Below are 20,271 nucleotides of genomic sequence, written 5' to 3' on the forward strand. Positions count from 1 at the left end.
CCCCAGGAAGAGTAGTTGCAACAGCTAAAGGGGATCCTAATAAATAGTAAATACTACTAAATACATCAATGTGAAAATTTAAATGTTTATTAATGTGCGTTGTCCCTGTCAACTAGATACATAAACACACTGCCTCTCAAAATTATTTTTCATTTGCCTGAGAAAATTACTATGATTGGTGGTCATATGGTGAACTGATAAAACAGTCTCTTCCTGTATGTCTGTAACCCTGGTGCTGGACTCCACCTAGTGATGGTCTATAGTCTTTGCAGTCTTTGACTTCTGTCCAGTGGGACAGAGGGGTAATACTCACCATCAATGTTGCCTCTAAACTGCACCTCGCGCTGGCGAGCAGTACCCCGAGACTGCCATGCAGAAGAAATATCAGCACACGGAGAGAAGCATGAGATTGAACTTTACTCAACTTTCTAGAGCTGTAGTAACCAACCGGTGGATTGCAATCGACTGGTCGATCTCTGAGCATTTCTGTACAACGCCCAACGATAAAGCCTTGTGTTCCTATTTTTTTTACTGTCTCGGGCTGTTATTCATCTTGGGCTGTTAGCGGTAGGAGAATTGTTGCCATGTGGAACCATTTCATGTGTCTGAAGGTTCAAACTCTGCCTTCCCGGCGGGCCCAGAGAGCAAATCAAGTGCACTAAATAGGGCTACCGCTGGCCAATCGGATGGCTTAGAATACCGTGTCTGCAGTAACCTAGCAGGCGTAAGAGAAAGCTTCAGAAAAAAATCCTAGTGTGAGAATTCAAAACATTTAAAACCATGACTAGAAAGAGGCTGTCAACGAATACAGCAAATGGCTGTGATATGTGGTTGTCCCACCTAGCTATCTTAAGATGAATGCACTAACTGTAAGTTGTTCTGGATAAGAGCGTCTGCTAAATGACTAAAATGTAAAAAGTAGAACTGCTGTTTTTATGAGTGAGTTCATGTTTAACTTCTTACTCGCCACTGTCAACACTTTGTATTCAACACTTTTATAAGCCACAAAATACGCATTCTTCCTATTTCCACTCAGCGCTACAACAAGCACTGCAGCAGTAATGAATGAGTAGGAAAGTGTATCTATAGGCTTGCGTTGATGTTATTATTAGCGCATTGGGTCTTTTTTAATATCGAGGAATATTTAACTTTCTCTGTTCATAGGAATAACATTAATTTGTTCCTGAGGCAGAAATAATGCTGTGCGACTCGAGTTTTGCCATCAGCTGAAAGAAGGTGTCCCTTTTTGGTCAGTGTCAGTGGAGGAAAGGGAGAGAGGAGGGATGTTGAGAAACGAACCCTCTGTTTGCTGCTGTCTCCCTCCGCTGAAACTGACCATCAGATACAGGCATCAACAGCCCAGTAAAATACAAATAAAAAGTACATTATTTAATTGTATGCACACTCAGTTGTGCCTCACAAGTAATACAACAAAGGATGTATTACCGGTGTGATCATACAGCCTACCTCAAATTTTGAAATAATATTTTTTTGAATGGCCCGGACAACAATGCATTGGCAGGGCAATTCAAGCAAAGCAAACATGCGATGATAATGTATCGGGCTTAAATTGTAGCTTACTGCACAAACCTCATTGCTGCAGAACTGTTTTTATTGGTTAATGTTGCATAGGCTTATGTTTTGTAAGTCATGCTAAAAAGAACCTGAGCTTGTCACAGTATCCAACGAAGGTGGCGCCCCTCCTCGGTCGGGCGGCGCTCGGCGGTCGTCGTCGCCGGCCTATTAGCTGCCACCGATCTATGTTTCTGTCTTTTGGTTTTGTCTGTCTATCCCGCACCTGTTTCGTGTCTGTCATTAGTGGGGGGTTATTTAGTGTGTATTTTCAGTTTGGGTTCTCGTGCGGGATTGTTTATTGTCCACTCAGGACAGTTGTGTGTGTGGCCTGTTTCGCTGGCCTGTGTCAGATTTATTGCCGGGCTGCGCCCCGTGCGCTTTTTTCTCGTGTTTATTTTGGGAATGTGTTTTCCCTGGCGGACTTTATTGAGCGCCCTCTGCCTTTCGGCTATTGTGTTTTTTCCCGTTGCATTGAAACACTGTTGCTCCGGCCCTCTGACTCCTGCGCCTGATTCCGCATCTCCACTGGTCCTAGAATTCCGTGACAGAATCCCGCACCACTCATGGAGTCAGCAGGAGCAGAAGCGCCGTCCATGGCTGAGCAGGTCTCTCAACACGCCAGCCTCCTCCACCGCCTAGGCTCGGCCATGGACCAGGTGTTGGCCCGGTTGGAGAGCTGGGAGAGAGGTGCTTCCCCAGCCAGACCAGCTCCGGTTCCTCACCCTGCGCCCCTACCCACACCCACTGAAGCGGGTGCCGGCAGTATCCGGATCACACCTCCCAGGGAGTTCGATGGGACGGCCGCTGGGTGCAAGGGGTTCTTGCTCCAGTTGGAACTGTACCTGGCGACCGTCCGCCCCCCTCCCTCCGACGAAGAGAGGGTGAGCGTCCTCGTCTCGTGTCTCACGGGTCGAGCCCTGGAATGGGCCAATGCGGTCTGGGATGGTCCAGACTCGGCTCGGGGCGACTACCCTGAGTTCACCCACCACTTCCGGGCGGTTTTCGATCATCCCCCAGAGGGCAGGGCGGCGGGTGAGCGGCTATTTCATCTGAGACAGGAGACGAGGAGCGCTCAGGATTTCGCCCTGGAATTCCGGACTCTCGCCGCTGGATCGGGGTGGAACGAGCGGGCCCTGATAGACCACTATAGGTGTAGTCTTCGTGAGGACGTCCGCCGGGAGCTGGCTTGTAGGGACAACACCTCCACACTAGACCAACTGGTGGATTTGTCCATTAGATTGGACAACCTACTGGCTGCCCGGAGACGTTCCAGTCGGGGCATGTTCGTTCCGCCTCCCAGTCCTCCTGCTCCACAGCCCATGGAGATAGAGGGGGGCTGCGTCGAGGAGGACCGGAGGGGGGGTCTCTCCTGCACCCGCTGTGGGCGCAGAGGACACACTGTGGACCGGTGCTGGAGAGGTCCACCTGGGAGTTTCGGAGGGCAGGCAGAGCACTACTTCGACCCCCCAGGTGAGTCCGCACCAGCCACACCCAGAGCCCCCTGTTGACCACATGTACACCTCCATTTGTTTTCCTGATTTTTCCCCTCACTTTCAGTATAGGGCACTAGTCAATTCAGGTGCAGCTGGGAGTTTTATGGACCGTGGGTTAGCTAAGAGATTAGGGATTCCCCTGGTTCAGCTGGACCACCCCTTCCCCGTGCATGCCCTAGATAGTCGACCGCTAGGGTCAGGCCAAGTAGGGGAGGTCACAGTGCCACTGGTTATGCAGACGTGGGGGGGTCATGAGGAACGTATCAGCCTGTTTCTCATTGACTCCCCAGCGTTTCCGGTGGTACTGGGAATCCCCTGGCTAGCCACTCACAACCCTCAGATTTCGTGGAGGCAGAGGGCTCTTACGGGGTGGTCGAGGGAGTGCTCAGGTAGGTGCATAGGAGTTTCCATCGGTGCGACTACGGTGGAGAGTCCAGACCAGGTCTTGTTATAGGAATTTTAGATCTTGATGATAATAATCAATAATCAATTCGCCTTGACTAATGCCCAAGATTTGTAAGACAATGGGTAAAAATAATTAGGCAAGGACTCAGCTTTCTGCAAAAGGTTTCTGTAGCTTTATTCAGAGAACGTTCTGGCGTCAGGATAACAAAACAGTCATTATATAGTTCTTGCTTACTTACGTACATGCATTTACACACAATCTGTTGGTGACCTGCAACCCCCATAAACTTCTCACACTGTTTATCACCTTCTGGCTCAGCCTGTTCCTTTCCTTCAAGGTTAGGAACTCTCTGAGGATTTACTCCCTTGACCATCTGCTTCTCTATCTCTCTATACTAATTGCATACACACATTTCTTTCCCTCTCCAGTGGTTCCTGGACTTTCCGGAACTAATCAGACTAATCGATCCCTACATTGATCATTACATTGATTATTCATTAACCCTGCTGTATGACTAATAATTCATCATGGTTTATTGATTCATTTACCTTTATTAGATAATTCTCTTATCAGGTCTCCACCGTGCACATTCCCTCAGAGTATGCCGATTTGGCTATCGCCTTCAGTAAGACGAAGGCGACTCTATTACCCCCCCCCCCATCGACGAGGGGATTGTGCGATAAACCTCCAGGCCGACGCGGCCCTTCCTAGGAGTCACGTGTATCCTCTGTCTCAGGAGGAGACAGCGGCTATGGAGACATACGTCACTGAGTCCTTGAGACAGGGAGACATTCGGCCATCCAAGTCCCCCGTCTCCTCTAGCTTTTTTTTCGTGAAGAAGAAGGAGGGAGGTCTGCGCCCGTGCATTGACTATAGAGGTCTAAATGCTATCACAGTGGGTTTCAGTTACCCGCTACCTCTCATTGCTACGGCAGTGGAGTCATTTCACGGGGCGCGCTTCTTCACGAAATTAGATCTCAGGAGCGCGTATAACCTAGTGCGTATCCGAGATGGAGACGAGTGGAAAACCGCATTTAGTACCACATCGGGCCATTATGAGTAGCTCGTCATGCCGTATGGGTTAAAGAACGCTCCCGCTGTCTTCCAATCCTTTGTGGACGAGGTCCTTAAGGACATGCTCGGGCAGGGTGTGGTGGTGTACATCAATGACATCCTGATCTACTCCGCCACATGCGCCGAGCATGTGTCCCTGGTGCGTAAAGTGCTTGGGCGGCTGCTGGAGCATAACCTATACGTCAAGGCTGAGAAATGTGAGTTCTCCAAACGAGCCGTCTCTTTTCTGGGATACCGCATTTCCACCTCGGGGGTGGTGGTGGAATGTGACCGCGTTACGGCTGTGCGTAATTGGCCAACCCCAACCACTGTGAAGGAGGTGCAGCGGTTCTTGGGGTTCGCTAATTATTATCGGAGGTTTATCCGGGGTTTTGGCCAGGTGGTGGCTCCCATTACCTCACTGATGAAGGGGGGTCCGGTGCGGCTACGATGGTCAGCAGAGGCGGACAGAGCCTTCCATCGTCTGAAGGTGCTGTTTACCAACGCTCCTGTCCTGGCGCATCCGGATCCCTCTTTGCCATTCATAGTGGAGGTGGATGCGTCCGAGGCTGGGGTAGGAGCTGTGCTATCGCAGCGCTCGGGCGTTCCTCCGAAGCTCCGCCCATGTGCATTCTTTTCCAAGAAGCTGAGCCCGGCGGAGTGCAACTATGATGTGGGGGACCGGGAGCTGTTAGCCGTGGTCAGGGCTTTGACGGTGTGGAGACATTAGCTTGAGGGGGCACGTCACCCTTTTCTCATCTGGACCGACCACCGTAACCTGGAGTATATCCGGGCAGCGAGGAGGCTTAACCTCTTACATCTAGACGTTCCGCTAGAGGAACACCACTCCAATATCCAATGATAGGGCGTGGCGCGAAATACAAACTCCTCGAAAATCCCAAAACTTCAATTTTTCAAACATATGACTATTTTACACCATTTTAAAGACAAGACTCTCCTTTATCTAACCACACTGTCCGATTTCAAAAAGGCTTTACAACGAAAGCAAAACATTAGATTATGTCAGGAGAGTACCCAGCCAGAAATAATCAGACACCCATTTCTCAAGCTAGCATATAATGTCACAAAAACCAAAACCACAGCTAAATGCAGCACTAACCTTTGATGATCTTCATCAGATGACACACCTTCAGTTCTGTTATACTCAGACACCATTCAAACAGTTTTAGAAACTTTGGAGTGTTTTCTATCCAAAGCCAATAATTATATGCATATTCTAGTTTCTGGGCAGGAGTAATAACCAGATTAAATCGGGTACATTTTTTATCCGGCCGTGAAAATACTGCCCCCTATCCATAACAAGTTAATGTGAAACTATGCAAGACATACAATAAACTATAAACAAAACAACAAACCGTGACGACAGAGTTAGTGCATGTTGCACACATGCACTAACTCAAAATAAGATCCCACAAACAACAGGTGGGAAAAGGCTGCCTAAATATCATCCCCAATCAGAGACAACGATAGACAGCTGCCTCTGATTGGGAACCATATCAGGCCAACATAGAAATAAGTAACATAGATTTCCCACCCTAGTCACACCCTGACCTAACCAAATAGAGAATAAAAGGGATCGACGACTCACTGCGAGCTCACAGAACAGGGCTCCGGGCAGCCGAGCGGAAATGGAGGAAAACTCGCCTCCCTGCGGACCTGGCATCCTTTCACTCCCTCCTCTCTACATTTTCCTCTTCTGTCTCTGCTGCTAAAGCCACTTTCTACCACTCTAAACTCCAAGCATCTGCCTCTAACCCTAGGAAGCTCTTTGCTACCTTCTCCTCCCTCCTGAATCCTCCTCCCCCTCCCCCCCCCCCCCCTCCTCCCTCTCTGCGGATGACTTCGTCAACCATTTTGAAAAGAAGGTTGACGACATCCGATCCTCGTTTGCTAAGTCAAACGACACCGCTGGTCCTGCTCACACTGCCCTACCCTGTGCTTTGACCTCTTTCTCCCCTCTCTCTCCAGATGAAATCTCGCGTCTTGTGACGGCCGGCCGCCCAACAACCTGCCCACTTGACCCTATCCCCTCCTCTCTTCTCCAGACCATTTCCGGAGACCTTCTCCCCTACCTCACCTCGCTCATCAACTCATCCTTGACCGCTGGCTACGTCCCTTCCGTCTTCAAGAGAGCGAGAGTTGCACCCCTTCTGAAAAAACCTACACTCGATCCCTCCGATGTCAACAACTACAGACCAGTATCCCTTCTTTCCTTTCTCTCCAAAACTCTTGAACGTGCCGTCCTTGGCCAGCTCTCTTGCTATCTCTCTCAGAATGACCTTCTTGATCCTAATCAGTCAGGTTTCAAGACTGGGCATTCAACTGAGACTGCTCTTCTCTGTGTCACGGAGGCTCCCCGCACTGCTAAAGCTAACTCTCTCTCCTCTGCTCTCATCCTTCTAGACCTATCTGCTGCCTTTGATACTGTGAACCATCAGATCCTCCTCTCCACCCTCTCCGAGCTGGGCATCTCTGGCGCGGCCCACGCCTGGATTGCGTCCTACCTGACAGCTCGCTCCTACCAGGTGGCGTGGCGAGAATCCGTCTCCGCACCATGTGCTCTCACCACTGGTGTCCCCCAGGGCTCTGTTCTAGGCCCTCTCCTATTCTCGCTATACACCAAGTCACTTGGCTCTGTCATATCCTCACATGGTCTCTCATATCATTGCTATGCAGATGACACACAATTAATCTTCTCCTTTCCCCCTTCTGACAACCAGGTGGCGAATCGCATCTCTGCATGTCTGGCAGACATATCAGTGTGGATGACGGATCACCACCTCAAGCTGAACCTCGGCAAGACGGAGCTGCTCTTCCTCCCGGGGAAGGACTGCCCGTTCCATGATCTCGCCATCACGGTTGACAACTCCCTTGTGTCCTCCTCCCAGAGTGCTAAGAGCCTCGGCGTGACCCTGGACAACACCCTGTCGTTCTCCACTAACATCATGGCGGTGACCCGATCCTGTAGGTTCATGCTCTACAACATTCGCAGAGTACGACCCTGCCTCACACAGGAAGCGGCGCAGGTCCTAATCCAGGCACTTGTCATCTCCCGTCTGGATTACTGCAACTCGTTGTTGGCTGGGCTCCCTGCCTGTGCCATTAAACCCCTACAACTCATCCAGAACGCCGCAGCCCGTCTGGTGTTCAACCTTCCCAAGTTCTCTCACGTCACCCCGCTCCTCCGCTCTCTCCACTGGCTTCCAGTCGAAGCTCGCATCCGCTACAAGACCATGGTGCTTGCCTACGGAGCTGTGAGGGGAACGGCACCTCCGTACCTTCAGGCTCTGATCAGGCCCTACACCCAAACAAGGGCACTGCGTTCATCCACCTCTGGCCTGCTCGCCTCCCTACCTCTGAGGAAGCACAGTTCCCGCTCAGCCCAGTCAAAACTGTTCGCCGCTCTGGCACCCCAATGGTGGAACAAGCTCCCTCACGACGCCAGGACAGCGGAGTCAATCACCACCTTCCGGAGACACCTGAAACCCCACCTCTTTAAGGAATACCTGGGATAGGATAAAGTAATCCTTCTAACCCCCCCTTAAAAGATTTAGATGCACTATTGTAAGTGGTTGTTCCACTGGATATTATAAGGTGAATGCACCAATTTGTAAGTCGCTCTGGATAAGAGCGTCTGCTAAATGACTTAAATGTAAATGTAAATGTAATCTCTAAGGTCAGGGCGTGACAGTTTCATGGTGTGCAAGTCTTTGTCATTGTAGTTTCCAAACCACTCTTGTTCTGTTATGGTATGTATTTATTTGATAATAAATCGGCTGAACTTCTTTCTGAGCGCTAGGCCTACATGTTTGTTTAAAATGACAGATTGGTGCTGTGAGAATCTCATTGCAGTGACTGGCTACAGTATGAAGAATGGTCAGTCTCCATCCACTGTGTTAATGATGAAAAGTATGAAGACAATCAGAAATACTTCTGCAAAGAGAAGACAATTTAAATGTCTAGGTGATGTGAAAGTGACAACAACCAAAAGCCAGAACGGGAGGTTCTCACTGTTCCACAACAAGACAGACAGAGTTTTCACCATGACCATCACCAGACTAACCCAAGAGGACGCTGGGAGATATCTATGTGGAGTACAGAACAACCACACATTTGATACCATGTCAGCAGTCAGGCTATGACTGCGTGTACAAAACGTTAGGAGCACTTTTCTAATAATGAGTTGCACCCCCTTATGCCCTCAGAACAGCCTCAATTTGTCAGAGCATGGACTTTCCAAGGTTTCGAAAGCATTTCACAGGGATGCTGGCCCATGTTGACTCCAATGCTTCCAACAGTTGTGTCAAGTTGGTTGGTAGTGGATCTCTACTCCGAATATCTTGTTCCATCTCATCCCACAGATAATCAATTAGATTGAGATCTGGTGACTGGGCAGGCCACTGCAGTGAGCTGAATTCACTGTTGTGTTCGTGGTCCAGACATCACTAGAGCACACAGATCATATTATCACCATTCAGATAAGTGAAGAGCATATTACTTCCTGGTACACATTATGATGCTGTGTTATTATTTAGTTATTATTAAGGCACATTTCATTCTATCACATAAACATATTTGTGTATTGTACATAGATGGATCTGGCGTCAAATCTGACTTTGGAATCAGATCCCCCCTCTTAGTGGTGTAGTGTAAAGACATGGTGCTCCGACAACACATCTCTGTGTAATAACTACTTTAATACCAGTAGACAACATTTTGTTGTGTTAGCCCAGTGAAAAATGTCCACACATTGTCACAACAACTGTGTTTTGTGGTCCTTTGTTTTTAGCGACACCAACAATAACCACCACAAGAAAACCTGCTACAACAACAACAGCATCAAACCGAGGTTTACCAACGCTGTCATCCTTAACCACCTCCATCTCACCATCATCATCCATCTCATCATCATCATCCATCTCACCACCATCATCCATCTCACCACCATCATCCATCTCATCATCAACACAAAATGGATTTGGTAAATAAACTTTATGACTGCTTTTAAACAGGCATCTAAACACAGCCAAAAAATCTGACCACTCAGATCAGCCCCGAAAAAGATAGGATGTGAAAAGATCTGATATCCTTGGTCAAAAGACCAATTAGTGGAAAAAACTGTGTCAATGCAGCCTATGAGCCTTTTTACGCTGCACTAGTTTAAAACCAGTTTCTCAACACATCATTTTGTAATGTAAAGAGACTGATCTGGCGTCAAATCTGACTTTAGGTAATGTGTGACACTTCTATACCAGATTCCTCCTTCTGAGTGGTAGTGAAAAGACAATGTCTCTCCGATTCCACATGCCCCTGCAATAATTACTTTAATACCAGTAGACTGTCACGCCCTGACCGTAGAGATCCTTATTATTCTCTATGTTTGGTTAGGTCAGGGTGTGACTCGGGTGGGGAGGTCTATGTTTTCTGTTTCTTTGTTTTTGGGCCAGTGTGGTTCCCAATCAGAGGCAGCTGTCTATCGTTGTCTCTGATTGGGAATCATACTTAGGCAGCCTGTTTTCCACCTGTGTTTGTGGGAGGTTATTTTCTGTTTAGCATTCTGAGCCTGACAGAACTGTGCGCTTTCGTTTTTTCACCGTTTGTTATTTTGTTTGAGTGCTTCTTGTAATAAAGTATCATGAACACTTACAACGCTGCGCCTTGGTCCACTTCTCCCTCTTATGACGAGCGTTACATAGACAGCATTTTTGTTGTGTGAGGCTGCGTTTACACATTGTTGGCCACCACATCCAAGGCTAATGTCAGAACAGGAAGTAAACAGAAAAGTTACACATCTGATGAGGAAGAGAGGCAGATCTTACTTCACATATTAGTGTAAAAGGCCCTATGTAAGTTGAACAGAAGTGCTGATTGTAAAGTATGTGTTCTAATGGTACTGTTTGTGTCTGTGTTCTGATACATCAGTGGTCATCATAGTATCTGGGATTCTGGTCATGCTGCTATTGGTGCTTGTGGTCAGCCTGCTCATAGTCTATAGATGGAAACTCAACAAGGAAACAGGTGGGTAACAATCTCTCACACAGGCAAGGGGAAGTTACTCAAACCCCGTCTTCAATTCCAAGAAACCATTTGCATGTACAATCATCCTTTGGCCCTGGTTGAGAAATAGAGGTCTCATTGAGAACAGGGCTCTGAAAACCACCTGAACAGACTGCTGCGGCACAATAGTGACACGTGTGAAGTGTATGACACTCTGTGTGTGTGTTCCACAGCTGACTCCTCAGCACCCAGGGTGAACACTGGGATCAACATAGAGGTCAGTGTGTGTGCGTGCAAAGCCTGCCTGCATGCATCATTGCATGTCTGTGTGATGTGTATATATATATCTATATAAAGAGAGAGAGTTATAGATATATATATATATACTGCTCAAAAAAATAAAGGGAACACTTAAACAACACATCCTAGATCTGAATGAAAGAAATAATCTTATTAAATACTTTTTTCTTTACATAGTTGAATGTGCTGACAACAAAATCACACAAAAATAATCAATGGAAATCCAATTTATCAACCCATGGAAGGCTGGATTTGGGGTCCAACTATGATGTAATGTCCTTAAAACAAGTCAAAATGAGGCTCAGTAGTGTGTGTGGCCTCCACGTGCCTGTATGACCTCCCTACAACGCCTGGGCATGCTCCTGATGAGGTGGCGGATGGTCTCCTGAGGGATCTCTTCCCAGACCTGGACTAAAGCATCCGCCAACTCCTGGACAGTCTGTGGTGCAACGTGGCGTTGGTGGATGGAGCGAGACATGATGTCCCGGATGTGCTCAATTGGATTCAGGTCTGGGGAACGGGCGGGCCAGTCCATAGCATCAATGCCTTCCTCTTGCAGGAACTGCTGACACACTCCAGCCACGAGGTCTAGCATTGTCTTGCATTAGGAGGAACCCAGGGCCAACCGCACTAGCATATGGTCTCACAAGGGGTCTGAGGATCTCATCTCGGTACCTAATGGCAGTCAGGCTACCTCTGGCGAGCACATGGAGGGCTGTGCGGCCCCCCAAAGAAATGCCACCCCACACCATGACTGACCCACCGCCAAACCGGTCATGCTGGAGGATGTTGCAGGCAGCAGAATGTTCTCCACGGCGTCTCCAGACTCTGTCACGTCTGTCACGTGCTCAGTGTGAACCTGATTTCATCTGTGAAGAGCACAGGGCGCCAGTGGCGAATTTGCCAATCTTGGTGTTCTCTGGCAAATGCCAAACGTCCTGCACGGTGTTGGGCTGTAAGCACAACCCCCACCTGTGGACGTTGGGCCCTCATACCACCCTCATGGAGTCTGTTTCTGACCGTTTGAGCAGACACATGCACATTTGTGGCCTGCTGGAGGTCATTTTGCAGGGCTCTGGCAGTGCTTCTCCTGCTCCTCCTTGCACAAAGGCGGAGGTAGCGGTCCTGCTGCCGGGTTGTTGCCCTCCTACGGCCTCCTCCACGTCTCCTGATGTACTGGCCTGTCTCCTGGTAGCGCCTCCACACTACGCTGACAGACACAGGAAACCTTCTTGCCACAGCTCGCATTGATGTGCCATCCTGGATGAGCTGCACTACCTGAGCCACCTGTGGTGGTTGTAGACTCCGTCTCATGCTACCACTAGAGTGAAAGCACCGCCAGCATTCAAAAGTGACCAAAACATCAGCCAGGAAGCATAGGAACTGAGAAGTGGTCTGTGGCCCACACCTGCAGAACCACTCCTTTATTGGGGGTGTCTTGCTAATTGCCTATAATTTCCACCTGTTGTCTATTCCATTTGCACAACAGCATGTGCAATTTATTGTCAATCAGTGTTGCTTCCTAAGTGGACAGTTTGATTTCACAGAAGTGTGATTGACTTTTAGTTACATTGTGTTTAAGTGTTCCCTTTATTTTTTTGAGCAGTGTATATACATATAGAGAGAGAGAGAAAGCATGTTCTAATCTATGTTCTTCCGTCTCTCATCATGTCCTTATGTCCCTCCTCCTTTTCCTCCTCTCCAGGGTTGTCATGGTGATGGTGACAATAAGGAGGTAAAGGACCACACCAGCTCAGGTAGTGAGACCACCACCATCTACTCCACCGCCAACTTACCCACAAGCCCCTCTGACTGTCTCAACTACGCCAGCGTCAACTTCCACAAGAACCCCAGCTGCCCCAATGAAGCCACTGCCGCCATCGCTAAAGAGGGCACCTCTTCTGGTGACTATGCCACTGTCAACGTCAGTCAAAAGCCTGCCTACTCTACTGTCAATCATCCACACAGCTCCTCTGAGGCTCCTCCCATCTACTCCACATTGAGCATAACCAGAGACACCTGAGTCACTGACAACCAATCACAAGGGACATACACTCACTGGCAACCAATCACAAGAAACATGTCATGAACTACTTTTACCACTAACAGCCTCTTGAGCACTGAGCTCTGTTTTTAGCAGACAGCTGCATAATGTGCTTCATGTCCTCACAATCAGATGTTACCCTGACTTCTCTCTTCCATCAGATGTGTTTCCCTGACTTCTCTCTTTCCATCAGATGTGTTACCCTGACTTCTCTCTTCCATCAGATGTGTTACCCTGACTTCTCTCTTCCATCAGATGTGTTACCCTGACTTCTCTCTTCCATCAGATGTGTTTCCCTGACTTCTCTCTTCCATCAGATGTGTTAACCTGACTTCTCTCTTCCATCAGATGTGTTTCCCTGACTTCTCTCTTCCATCAGATGTGTTTCCCTGACTTCTCTCTTCAACTTGTCTTAATGTCAGTTAATTTTTTGTTCATATCTGCAGATAAATATTGGCTCACTATTTGGCAAGCATTGAAAAAGGTATCACACGTTTTTGACCAAGGCATTGTAACAGTCTATTAATGTTTTTTTTACAAATGTATAATTGATTAAATAACCATGAATGATGTATTTGGAAAGTCCTTATAAAGGGTGCCTTTAAAAACACCCCCTTTTAGCTTGGCCTTTAACCAGTGATTGTTTTAGACATCCTCTGTGTTTTATGTTATTTTATTCATCCTTTTTACTGCTTCCTGTTTGCTTCTACTTTTTTAATGTGATTGTTTTATTGTGTTGCGATTGTAAATGCAATTTAAATTAAAGGATAAGTGCAGATAACTTCCTTTTTTATGATATTACCACACTATGAGGTGGAAATAACACTAGGAAATTGTGAAAATTATGATAATTACCTTTTTGTGTGAGAGCTGTTTTAAAAGAATGCCTGGAATTTCAGCCTGTTCATGATCCCACAATCTCATCTGATTATAAGGGAGTAATGACTGTTCATCTGGGTAAGTGGGTGGGCTCTAGGCCATCCTATCAGCCAATCAGGGCTGTGTTTGTTTCCTAACACCCACACGATCAACGGCCAAAAGAGGCTCAGGGAAATACATTATAAAAAATATACTTTTTACGTAATTTCATCAAATAAACACACACAGTGATTTATTAGAAGTACAGTGATTATAAAAAAATAAACATTGAAATAACTGCTTGGGGGCCTTAAGTTTGACTTTATATTTTCACATACAGTATGTTACAGTTGGTACAAAACAGAGCAGCACGTATTGCACTTAGATGTACACGGAGGGCAAATGTCAACGACATGCATGTCAATCTCTCCTGACTCAAAGTTGAGGAGAGATTGACTGCATCACTATTGGTCTTTGTGTGAGATGTTGATGTGTTGAAGCTACTGAACTGTCTGTTTAGGCAGTTGGTTCACAGTTCAGACACTCATTGGTACCAGACAAGACATGCAACCAGAGGTCCCTTCACATTCCCCAGGGCCAGAACAGAGGCTGGGAAACACAGTATTAAATAGAGCCATGACTACATGGAACTCTCTGCCACCCCAGGTAACTCAAACTAACAGATACAAGACCATCTAATTGCAGGATGGAGACTGTGAAGAGACACAGACATGTTTATGCATTTTGTATTTTATATTATGTATGTGATACGTGGTTAGGATACGACTTTGATATGTGGTTGTCTCGTCTGGCTATCTTAAGATGAATCCACTGGCTGTGGGTCACTGTGGATGGGAGCGTCTGCTGTATGGCTCAATTGTAATGTAAATGTAGTTCTGTATATTATGTACTTTATTTGTTATTTTGTTTCATGTTTGGACCCTATTGTGATTTTTTTCAGTACATATGTGGCAATTATTTATTTCAGAAAACTAGTTCCCTCTATTGCTCTAGGTCATTGGACACCGTTAGACATGCACCTGGTTATTCTTGTAACTGTTATTGCCAACTATGGTTACACCGCTTGGGTTTTTTCCAGAACAGGGGTTCCCCTTTCAGTGGAGTCAGCAGGATGTCATGTACTGGTTAATCCTGTAGAGTGCCAAGGTCTGTTGCTATGAAACTATTTCTGTGACTCTACAGGTTGCATGTCCTAATATGAAGGCAATAAAATAACAGTGGCTAAATGCCAGTGGTGATAAGCCATTAAGAGGAGTTACTATGAGCATGACATAAGAAGGACAAATGTATAAGTATTCTGTGCCAAGGTTGGAAGGCAGTTGTTTTCATGATTCCAGCTCGGCTTTTATTATGAAGTAATAAAAAGTCTATTTGAACTCACATGCTCCGGTATTTGTGAAATTTGATTGACCAAATATTTCCACGACAACCCCAGGAAGAGTAGTTGCAACAGCTAAAGGGGATCCTAATAAATAGTAAATACTACTAAATACATCAATGTGAAAATTTAAATGTTTATTAATGTGCGTTGTCCCTGTCAACTAGATACATAAACACACTGCCTCTCAAAATTATTTTTCATTTGCCTGAGAAAATTACTATGATTGGTGGTCATATGGTGAACTGATAAAACAGTCTCTTCCTGTATGTCTGTAACCCTGGTGCTGGACTCCACCTAGTGATGGTCTATAGTCTTTGCAGTCTTTGACTTCTGTCCAGTGGGACAGAGGGGTAATACTCACCATCAATGTTGCCTCTAAACTGCACCTCGCGCTGGCGAGCAGTACCCCGAGACTGCCATGCAGAAGAAATATCAGCACACGGAGAGAAGCATGAGATTGAACTTTACTCAACTTTCTAGAGCTGTAGTAACCAACCGGTGGATTGCAATCGACTGGTCGATCTCTGAGCATTTCTGTACAACGCCCAACGATAAAGCCTTGTGTTCCTATTTTTTTTACTGTCTCGGGCTGTTATTCATCTTGGGCTGTTAGCGGTAGGAGAATTGTTGCCATGTGGAACCATTTCATGTGTCTGAAGGTTCAAACTCTGCCTTCCCGGCGGGCCCAGAGAGCAAATCAAGTGCACTAAATAGGGCTACCGCTGGCCAATCGGATGGCTTAGAATACCGTGTCTGCAGTAACCTAGCAGGCGTAAGAGAAAGCTTCAGAAAAAAATCCTAGTGTGAGAATTCAAAACATTTAAAACCATGACTAGAAAGAGGCTGTCAACGAATACAGCAAATGGCTGTGATATGTGGTTGTCCCACCTAGCTATCTTAAGATGAATGCACTAACTGTAAGTTGTTCTGGATAAGAGCGTCTGCTAAATGACTAAAATGTAAAAAGTAGAACTGCTGTTTTTATGAGTGAGTTCATGTTTAACTTCTTACTCGCCACTGTCAACACTTTGTATTCAACACTTTTATAAGCCACAAAATACGCATTCTTCCTATTTCCACTCAGCGCTACAACAAGCACTGCAGCAGTAATGAATGAGTAGGAAAGTGTATCTATAGGCTTGCGTTGATGTTATTATTAGCGCATTGGGTCTTTTTTAATATCGAGGAATATTTAACTTTCTCTGTTCATAGGAATAACATTAATTTGTTCCTGAGGCAGAAATAATGCTGTGCGACTCGAGTTTTGCCATCAGCTGAAAGAAGGTGTCCCTTTTTGGTCAGTGTCAGTGGAGGAAAGGGAGAGAGGAGGGATGTTGAGAAACGAACCCTCTGTTTGCTGCTGTCTCCCTCCGCTGAAACTGACCATCAGATACAGGCATCAACAGCCCAGTAAAATACAAATAAAAAGTACATTATTTAATTGTATGCACACTCAGTTGTGCCTCACAAGTAATACAACAAAGGATGTATTACCGGTGTGATCATACAGCCTACCTCAAATTTTGAAATAATATTTTTTTGAATGGCCCGGACAACAATGCATTGGCAGGGCAATTCAAGCAAAGCAAACATGCGATGATAATGTATCGGGCTTAAATTGTAGCTTACTGCACAAACCTCATTGCTGCAGAACTGTTTTTATTGGTTAATGTTGCATAGGCTTATGTTTTGTAAGTCATGCTAAAAAGAACCTGAGCTTGTCACAGTATCCAACGAAGGTGGCGCCCCTCCTCGGTCGGGCGGCGCTCGGCGGTCGTCGTCGCCGGCCTATTAGCTGCCACCGATCTATGTTTCTGTCTTTTGGTTTTGTCTGTCTATCCCGCACCTGTTTCGTGTCTGTCATTAGTGGGGGGTTATTTAGTGTGTATTTTCAGTTTGGGTTCTCGTGCGGGATTGTTTATTGTCCACTCAGGACAGTTGTGTGTGTGGCCTGTTTCGCTGGCCTGTGTCAGATTTATTGCCGGGCTGCGCCCCGTGCGCTTTTTTCTCGTGTTTATTTTGGGAATGTGTTTTCCCTGGCGGACTTTATTGAGCGCCCTCTGCCTTTCGGCTATTGTGTTTTTTCCCGTTGCATTAAAACACTGTTGCTCCGGCCCTCTGACTCCTGCGCCTGATTCCGCATCTCCACTGGTCCTAGAATTCCGTGACAGAATCCCGCACCACTCATGGAGTCAGCAGGAGCAGAAGCGCCGTCCATGGCTGAGCAGGTCTCTCAACACGCCAGCCTCCTCCACCGCCTAGGCTCGGCCATGGACCAGGTGTTGGCCCGGTTGGAGAGCTGGGAGAGAGGTGCTTCCCCAGCCAGACCAGCTCCGGTTCCTCACCCTGCGCCCCTACCCACACCCACTGAAGCGGGTGCCGGCAGTATCCGGATCACACCTCCCAGGGAGTTCGATGGGACGGCCGCTGGGTGCAAGGGGTTCTTGCTCCAGTTGGAACTGTACCTGGCGACCGTCCGCCCCCCTCCCTCCGACGAAGAGAGGGTGAGCGTCCTCGTCTCGTGTCTCACGGGTCGAGCCCTGGAATGGGCCAATGCGGTCTGGGATGGTCCAGACTCGGCTCGGGGCGACTACCCTGAGTTCACCCACCACTTCCGGGCGGTTTTCGATCATCCCCCAGAGGGCAGGGCGGCGGGTGAGCGGCTATTTCATCTGAGACAGGAGACGAGGAGCGCTCAGGATTTCGCCCTGGAATTCCGGACTCTCGCCGCTGGATCGGGGTGGAACGAGCGGGCCCTGATAGACCACTATAGGTGTAGTCTTCGTGAGGACGTCCGCCGGGAGCTGGCTTGTAGGGACAACACCTCCACACTAGACCAACTGGTGGATTTGTCCATTAGATTGGACAACCTACTGGCTGCCCGGAGACGTTCCAGTCGGGGCATGTTCGTTCCGCCTCCCAGTCCTCCTGCTCCACAGCCCATGGAGATAGAGGGGGGCTGCGTCGAGGAGGACCGGAGGGGGGGTCTCTCCTGCACCCGCTGTGGGCGCAGAGGACACACTGTGGACCGGTGCTGGAGAGGTCCACCTGGGAGTTTCGGAGGGCAGGCAGAGCACTACTTCGACCCCCCAGGTGAGTCCGCACCAGCCACACCCAGAGCCCCCTGTTGACCACATGTACACCTCCATTTGTTTTCCTGATTTTTCCCCTCACTTTCAGTATAGGGCACTAGTCAATTCAGGTGCAGCTGGGAGTTTTATGGACCGTGGGTTAGCTAAGAGATTAGGGATTCCCCTGGTTCAGCTGGACCACCCCTTCCCCGTGCATGCCCTAGATAGTCGACCGCTAGGGTCAGGCCAAGTAGGGGAGGTCACAGTGCCACTGGTTATGCAGACGTGGGGGGGTCATGAGGAACGTATCAGCCTGTTTCTCATTGACTCCCCAGCGTTTCCGGTGGTACTGGGAATCCCCTGGCTAGCCACTCACAACCCTCAGATTTCGTGGAGGCAGAGGGCTCTTACGGGGTGGTCGAGGGAGTGCTCAGGTAGGTGCATAGGAGTTTCCATCGGTGCGACTACGGTGGAGAGTCCAGACCAGGTCTTGTTATAGGAATTTTAGATCTTGATGATAATAATCAATAATCAATTCGCCTTGACTAATGCCCAAGATTTGTAAGACAATGGGTAAAAATAATTAGGCAAGGACTCAGCTTTCTGCAAAAGGTTTCTGTAGCTTTATTCAGAGAACGTTCTGGCGTCAGGATAACAAAACAGTCATTATATAGTTCTTGCTTACTTACGTACATGCATTTACACACAATCTGTTGGTGACCTGCAACCCCCATAAACTTCTCACACTGTTTATCACCTTCTGGCTCAGCCTGTTCCTTTCCTTCAAGGTTAGGAACTCTCTGAGGATTTACTCCCTTGACCATCTGCTTCTCTATCTCTCTATACTAATTGCATACACACATTTCTTTCCCTCTCCAGTGGTTCCTGGACTTTCCGGAACTAATCAGACTAATCGATCCCTACATTGATCATTACATTGATTATTCATTAACCCTGCTGTATGACTAATAATTCATCATGGTTTATTGATTCATTTACCTTTATTAGATAATTCTCTTATCAGGTCTCCACCGTGCACATTCCCTCAGAGTATGCCGATTTGGCTATCGCCTTCAGTAAGACGAAGGCGACTCTATTACCCCCCCCCCCCATCGACGAGGGGATTGTGCGATAAACCTCCAGGCCGACGCGGCCCTTCCTAGGAGTCACGTGTATCCTCTGTCTCAGGAGGAGACAGCGGCTATGGAGACATACGTCACTGAGTCCTTGAGACAGGGAGACATTCGGCCATCCAAGTCCCCCGTCTCCTCTAGCTTTTTTTTCGTGAAGAAGAAGGAGGGAGGTCTGCGCCCGTGCATTGACTATAGAGGTCTAAATGCTATCACAGTGGGTTTCAGTTACCCGCTACCTCTCATTGCTACGGCAGTGGAGTCATTTCACGGGGCGCGCTTCTTCACGAAATTAGATCTCAGGAGCGCGTATAACCTAGTGCGTATCCGAGATGGAGACGAGTGGAAAACCGCATTTAGTACCACATCGGGCCATTATGAGTAGCTCGTCATGCCGTATGGGTTAAAGAACGCTCCCGCTGTCTTCCAATCCTTTGTGGACGAGGTCCTTAAGGACATGCTCGGGCAGGGTGTGGTGGTGTACATCAATGACATCCTGATCTACTCCGCCACATGCGCCGAGCATGTGTCCCTGGTGCGTAAAGTGCTTGGGCGGCTGCTGGAGCATAACCTATACGTCAAGGCTGAGAAATGTGAGTTCTCCAAACGAGCCGTCTCTTTTCTGGGATACCGCATTTCCACCTCGGGGGTGGTGGTGGAATGTGACCGCGTTACGGCTGTGCGTAATTGGCCAACCCCAACCACTGTGAAGGAGGTGCAGCGGTTCTTGGGGTTCGCTAATTATTATCGGAGGTTTATCCGGGGTTTTGGCCAGGTGGTGGCTCCCATTACCTCACTGATGAAGGGGGGTCCGGTGCGGCTACGATGGTCAGCAGAGGCGGACAGAGCCTTCCATCGTCTGAAGGTGCTGTTTACCAACGCTCCTGTCCTGGCGCATCCGGATCCCTCTTTGCCATTCAT

General features: G+C 47.8%; 1 protein-coding gene across 1 annotated transcript; it reads left to right on the plus strand.

The window, feature by feature from the left end:
- The first annotated feature begins 8,829 nt into the window (after positions 1-8,829).
- Positions 8,830-15,148, plus strand: LOC106599184 (uncharacterized). The gene is made up of 4 exons (XM_045714512.2): positions 8,830-9,529; positions 10,471-10,566; positions 10,779-10,822; positions 12,551-15,148. Exons 2-4 carry the CDS (start codon positions 10,500-10,502, stop codon positions 12,866-12,868), a joined length of 429 nt encoding a protein of 142 aa, XP_045570468.2. The 5' UTR covers positions 8,830-9,529; positions 10,471-10,499; the 3' UTR covers positions 12,869-15,148.
- The last annotated feature ends 5,123 nt before the right edge of the window (positions 15,149-20,271 follow it).

This window comes from Salmo salar, chromosome 03, assembly GCF_965601325.2.
Source record: "Salmo salar chromosome 03, fSalSal1, whole genome shotgun sequence".
Classification (NCBI taxonomy): Eukaryota; Metazoa; Chordata; class Actinopteri; order Salmoniformes; family Salmonidae; genus Salmo; species Salmo salar.

Bases quoted from the DNA above. Each gene is read 5' to 3' on its own strand.
- LOC106599184 (XM_045714512.2), top strand. From the start codon at position 10,500: ATGCTGCTATTGGTGCTTGTGGTCAGCCTGCTCATAGTCTATAGATGG. The intron at 10,567-10,778 runs GTGGGTAACAAT...TGTGTTCCACAG, and splicing joins GAAACTCAACAAGGAAACAG to CTGACTCCTCAGCACCCAGG. The intron at 10,823-12,550 runs GTCAGTGTGTGT...CCTCCTCTCCAG, and splicing joins ACACTGGGATCAACATAGAG to GGTTGTCATGGTGATGGTGA.